Source organism: Labrus bergylta, chromosome 16 (genome assembly GCF_963930695.1).
Source record: "Labrus bergylta chromosome 16, fLabBer1.1, whole genome shotgun sequence".
NCBI classification, from domain to species: Eukaryota; Metazoa; Chordata; class Actinopteri; order Labriformes; family Labridae; genus Labrus; species Labrus bergylta.
Window position 1 is genome coordinate 837,377 of NC_089210.1, and position 6,772 is coordinate 844,148.

Sequence of the window (6,772 nt, forward strand, 5' to 3'; positions counted from 1 at the left end):
AAGAAGATAATTCAGCCACACACAAGACTTTAAAGTACAAAATATATTCAAATTTAAACCCAGCAGCACGTTAATTTCACCACCTTTTGAGTGTTGAATGCAAACAACACCCCTGCTCTCTTAGAATAGAATAGAATGACTTTATTGATCCCAAACTGGGAAATTGTGGTGTTTGTTGTCCAAACACACAATATTAGAAAATAAACACAATATAATATTAAATACAAAGTAAATGAGTACTAAAAATATCAAAACTAAGAATGAGAATATATACATCCAGGATTTAACTTAGCATTACTTCTAGTCTTAAATATGAAAAGATTAAATACAACATACTTTGCTGGAGGTCGATGTAAATGTGCAAATAAACAGAGTTGTAAATGAACAGTATTGACATAGGGAGCTGTCCAGAGCTGTGCAATCAGTGATACGTAAGTTAAAGTGCAGGAGTGTAGACATATTATCAGTAGAAAATATTCAATATAACGGCGAGTAGACAGACTCTTCTGGTTTCCCAAACATCATCATCACCCCACAAGAGAGGAATTTTCTTCTGTTGAATTCAAACAGCGGACATTTTTAGGGAGCTGGTCAGGCAGTCTGCGTGAAGCTCATCTGGACACTTTCTGGAAATGTCTGGCCGTGCAGTGTATGTGTGAAAGGAGCTTTAAACAATACCACAAAGACTTTGTTAATAGAGGGCTGCACGGTGGTGCTGTCCCCTCACAGCCCCCCCGCGACCCTGAACTGGAAAAGCGGTTTAGATAATGGATGGGTGGATGGATATTTTTTTAAGGAAGCACAGCAAGAAGATGGAGTTTATTCACCTGTCTAGTTGGGTAGTTATTTATTTTGAATAATATACAACATGGAATTTAAAAGTCAACTCCTGCAGTCCGAGTGGAGAGGCCGCCTCGCTGCTTTGGTAAATGTAGTTGACCTGTTGAACATCCGATTCTGCAGCCGAGCAGAGAAACTGGAGACGTTACTCGCCCAGATATTAAACAGTGTTCCAGAAGTTTCTGACTTTTTTAGAGGTTTTTACAGAGGCCATCATCCAGAGGGAAACACAGATTGAACTGAACGATGTCTTTGCTAATTTCTTCTCTTTTTTTTTCTTATTTTTTTGCAGCAATTTGGGAAGATTCTGGATGTCGAGATAATCTTCAATGAGAGAGGTTCAAAGGTGAGAACACATTTGATGATTTGTTTTCTGGTAATCTCAGTCTGCTCAATGTTTCTCTGTAACGATGACACCTTTAAACTTAAGAAATCATTGTTTTTTAACTCAAGTTATCTCTGATGTGCAGCCTGATGTTTTCAGATTCACAGATGATCCTCTCTCTCCTTTAACAATCCCTCATGACGTGTCCCTCTCTCTCTCTCTCTCTCTCTCTCTCTCTCTCTCTCTAACCTCTGCCGTGCACCGCAGGGTTTTGGCTTTGTGACATTTGAGACCAGCGCAGACGCAGAGAAAGCCAGAGAAAAGCTGCACGGCACGCTGGTGGAAGGTCGTAAGATTGAGGTAATTTTCCTCTCTCTCTCTCTCTCTCGCTCTCTCTCTCTCTCTCTTCTGTCTGCTCTCCGTACGACCATCGTAACTCTGCTTGATCACTGACTGCCAGCTCGCTCCCATCCTCCCCGTAGTGATATGCCCCCCCCCCCCCCCACTCTCTGGTCCTCTGCTGTGTGTTTTTCTTGATTAAATAAAGATAGTTCTTTTGATAGATCTTTTGTTTTTGTTCAGTTTTTATTTCAAGGGGAATGATTTGGGGGGTGCAAGAACACAACATAAGGCATGCTGGGTATTTTTCTGCAGCATTTTTTTCACATTAAAGGGACACTGTGGACTTTATTTTGTAATGGGGTCGTAGAGAGGAACTTACCAGAGTATCAGGATGGACCTTTGTGTGGAGAAAGTGACATGAAAGCTCAGCTGTTCACTGCTGAACGAGAAGCTGCAGAAAAACAGAGTTTGACATCTTTAAAAAATGATTTTAAATTTTAACAATGCGAAGAAAGGGGCACTCCTTGAACTCATAGCAATTTAAGTTGAGGTTCTCTTGATCGGGTTACACGTCGTCATGAATCAGCTTGATGCAATAAAGAAATTTTAATCTTGAAAAGTGATAAAGCAGTTTCACATATTTCTAGAGAATTTCTCGAGGACTGCCCCTAAAATCCTCCTTGTTCACACATGCATGTAGCAATGTTATAGTCCTCCAAGCGGGCGGCCCGGGTTCGGGTTCAAGTCCGACCTGCTGCTCCTTTCCCGCACTGTCAGCACTCCAGCCTGCTTCTCCACATAAAGGGCCATTTTACCTTCTGTAGTACTGTCACTATGGATCAGGTTCCTCCATATTACCTCACTTTAAAACAATCCTGCGCTGTCCCTTTAAGCTGATGCATCTTAACCTTTGTTTTCCCACTGATGTGCAACTCATAGCCACACCGATGTGTTTCCACTTTTTCTGCACTGATTGGTTGGATGTTTGTGCACAGGAGGTCAGGAGGGGATGATGCATGGCAGACTGTTGTCAGATGCTGTGATTCTCCTCCTGAGTGTAGAAATCCTGCCAAGTCCCCCCTCTCTCTCCGTGCTGCAGCTGAGTGGTTGTGACATGCTTATGGCTCTTGGTGCAAAAAACAGCAGCATGCTGGGAATCACAGCGACACCGACGCATGTTCACACACTGTGGAAGTCTGACAAAAGATCTGTGTCCTCAAGATTGAAAGTCTGTGTGGTTTCCGGTTGTTTTGATTTCATTTGATGTGATTTTTAATTTTTTTTATATGAAGCATGTCTTTTACGAGTGTTTTTTCTTAACTGGGGGTTTCAATCGGTTCATGTTGGATCTGTAGCTGCTGTAAGCCAGGATTTCTGCATGGGCTTACTGTGTGTGTGTGTGTGTGTGTGTGTGTGTGTGTGTGTGTGTGTGTGTGTGTGTGTGTGTGTGTGTGTGTGTGTGTGTGTGTGTGTGTGTGTGTGTGTGTGTGTGTGTGTGTGTGTGTGTGTGTGTGTGTGTGTGTGTGTGTGTGTGTGTGTGTGTGTGTGTGTGTGTGTGTGTGTGTGTGTGTGTGTGTGTGTGTGTGTGTGTGTCTCACTTCCTGCATGATGGATGAGGCTGGCTGGACCCTTTTTTTTTTTTTTTACTTTAATACTCTCTCTACGGTGTGAATGAAAGACAGCCACCTGCATTCACTGATACAGCACACTCCCTCCACCCACCTCCACCTTCAATCAGCCAATCAGCAAGCTGAACCCACACTGATGCAGCCAATCAGTACCCTGCATCAGTCCTGCCCTTGTGTTCAGTCGACATCAAGTGTTGCTTTAACCTGATCTTTTCCTCCCGAGTCGTGCATGTCGTCAGTCAATCAGCGAGCTTTTGTTCTCAGGCCTCACGCTGCATGTTGTACTCGTCGTGGTGTCGGTCTGTAGCGAGTCCTGTCTCAGCTGCATGGTGGGCCAACAGCAGGAGTGTGTAGAGCGTGTGTCTCTGTCTGTTCACGGTGCATGGGCTTCTGGTGCGGGACAAATGGCGGATGTGTGTTTATAGATTCCCCTCAGCCGAGGAGAGGAGGCTGAACATTTCTATTGGAGGCGATGCTCTCTTTCCTGCAGCTGCTGCTTTCACTGGTCGTATCATTTCAGAGTTTGTTGAATGTTTTCACAGAGATGATGGCTGATGATATACATGCATACTGATTCAGAAGCTCTGAAATCCAGGCCGACTGTATACCGTGGTTATACAATAAGATCTGGCTCTTGTGTTGTTGTGTTTTCCACTGGCATGATTTAAGTTGACGTAGCAGAAGTTTGCATGTGTTTTGGTATTTTATGGTGGGAGTATGTCGCCTGACTGAGGCAGCACTGCAGAATCTAGATGTTTTTTTTCTTGCATGACTTTTTGTTGAAAATGTTTTTGGCAATGTGAGGTTCACTTAGCATGGAGCTAGCTGCAGCTGGGTGCCTCGTAGATTTGTAGGAGTCTTATTTGGATTGAATGATTTACGCTGCTGTATTTAACTGGATCGCTGACACTTCTTCTTTGGTGCATGCATGCCAAATGGGAGTTGATTGGTAGTTGTCCTCGTAGCTGTAGCTGCTCGTAGTGTGCATGCATGTAGCCGTTTGAACAGAAAGAGAATTTATGTGTTTTTAAGTTGAACTCTACTTGTCTTTATCTGGATTAAAACTCTGCGCTTTGAAGAAGTCAGTCTCCTGAGCGGTGTTTTCATGTAAGTGGTCCAACTTCAGTTCACTTTGTCTCAACCTGCTTCTCTGTGATCCCACCTCTTCCCTCCTTCATTCTATACATAGCTGTTAGAGGCCCATGTATAGGTGTGAGAGCGTGTTTTATAAGATGTTCTTTACTCATACACCTCGGTACACCCCCCTCCCTCTCATGGCTGTTTCTCTCACTGTTTGGTGCTCTAACAGAAACGGTGAAGCTGTCCTCATTCCTGACATTTTGGCTCTCATCAACTTGTGTTAGTCTGTTGGACATCCTTACAAAAAAAGCAATCTTCATACACATCGTTGTTATGCTGCAGTTATTGGCTGTGCATGAGGTGCATCAGGGTCTCTGCATGGTCTCTGCTGTGCAGCCGAAACTCTTCTCCAGTGATGAAGACATTCGTCTCGGTCTGCAGACTCTGCGTTCTTCTTTCAAATGCAAAAACACAAAAACATGCAGTACAGGATTGCTCCAACGGCTGCACAACAAATCCCAATTTCATCGTCATCACACTTTGAACACATGCAATAAAGAATAAAGGAACTGCACATGATCATAAAATGTTGAAACCCCAATTTTAATATCACACAAATAAAAACCTTAAGATCTTAAAGGCTTTATATGTGATGTTTTGATCCAGCAGATGTCGCCCTTGAGCACCAGCATGAAACCAAGACAACTTGCGCTGCATTGTTGTGTTAGCATGCTAATGCTAGCGATCTTTATTCTGCTGGTATCTTCACACTGCATGTAAATTGACCTGAAATGAGCGTGATCTAGAAACACAGTTAAGCAGTGAGTACAGTATGTTATTCTTCTTTTCTCTAGTCCCTCAATTAAACAACTTTTATACACGAGGGGAGGAGTCAGCCGGCCGTCCCGGCGATGTAAACAAAGTGAAGATAGGACTCTGAAAACTCTGAAAACATCACAGACAGTGGGACTCGGGTGTTACACCCATTGTAGACAGTCATGACTCACAGAGTTATTTTCAGAGGATATTCTTGATTTCTACATTTAAGTGTGAAAAATCACATAGAAAGACTTTTTAATTGAAATAATTCTGCTCATGCTATGCTGCTGAGATTGAGCATGACATAACCTCAACACGTGATATGAAGAGTCATGCTCCATTTGTCCTCCTGCAGAACCTGCTTGCTTCAGCTATCAGAGACCTCCTGTGTCGTTCTGTAGTGTAAAGGTGTCCATCTTTAATATTTCCATTCTTGCATCGACATGTTTTTTGGCTGCTGGGCAGCTCAGAGACCATGCTGACACTCTCCTTCACTAAGTCCTGCTCTGAGGTCGAGTGTTGTTTATGTGGCTGCAGTGTCGGGGTGAAGTGACGGCTCCTGCACAGCGCAGAGTTTTAGTCAGACATTTGAAGGTGTGTGTGTGTGTGTGTGTGTGCACAGGGATGGAGGGCTTGTGGTTAGAGAGTGTCATTATAATCACTGCATGGATGACAGTGTGCGGTCAGAAGGATAAGATGAAGCTGCGCCTGTGGTTCTGCATGCCTGACCAGCACACACTCGTCGACGGGACGCAGTCGGCCTGCGGCTCGCTGTGGCCTTCTAAATCGTTCGAACGTTACAAAAACCTTTTTGCCTGAGTTTCCTCTGCATCATTTCCATCGTGAGTGTGTGAGATGTTGGACAGGCGGCAGCCCGAGATGAAGGCTTCCTCCTGCTTTGTGTTTCTGCATGACACGACCAGGACTTGTGTGTGTGTGTGTGTGTGTGTGTGTGTGTGTGTGTAAGGGAGAGAAAGAGAAAGGGAGAAAGTCGTCTTTTTTCCGTTTTTGTCTCGCTCCATGTTCTGTCTCTTCCTCGTCCTTTCAATCACTTGATGCCAGTCGAGTTTGTCCTCGTTTCTGTTTTTCTTTCATCACTTTTTGTTTGGATGTTTTTTTTTGTTCTTCTTTTAGTTTTTGGTGAAACGGGACTTTAAACCCTCTCTAAACACACACACACTCTCTTTTCTGTCAGGGAGTTTGTCACTTGTTAAATATCCTCGTCCTCTGACCGACGTAAACCCAGACAGCGTTTAACCAACTCTGCTGCTCTTGGGGGGGGGGGGGGGTGCGTTGTTCCAACATCCTGTTATTCTTTCTTCTTTTCTTCTCTTCTGTGTTTTTTTTCCTCCAAACAGATTAGTTGTTTCTGCATACAGTCTCTAAGTAATTTAGATTTTCGGGATAAAGGATGGGATGCACCGATCCGATCAGGTGTCCGATAGATAGAAGCCTTATTCAGACCGCCGTTTCAAGCCGCGATATTTATGCCTCTGTGTCATTCAATCTGAATGTCACAGAGTTGAATCACAACTAAGTGACACCCCCACCCCATTAAAATAACGTTACAGAGGTGCCAGGTCTCCTTTGTCTCTTCTCACTGATGATGACTGACTGTCTGCTCCTCATCTCTCTCTTTTATTGTATATAAGGAACATTTTTATTTTATAATATTACTTTTTAAATTCACAAACAGGTAGTTTATTTTCCATGTGTTTTCACTGTTAATAAAATACAT

The 6,772-nt window shown here is 43.5% G+C and overlaps 1 protein-coding gene across 1 annotated transcript in view; it reads left to right on the forward strand.

Annotated features, from left to right (window-relative positions):
- The window catches only part of LOC110001500 (RNA binding protein fox-1 homolog 2), a 48,183-nt gene that overhangs the window by 26,481 nt on the left and 14,930 nt on the right, over nt 1-6,772 (forward strand). Inside the window, 2 exon segments of the mRNA XM_065964442.1 lie at nt 1,133-1,186; nt 1,433-1,525. Coding sequence (XP_065820514.1) covers nt 1,133-1,186; nt 1,433-1,525 — 147 coding nt within the window.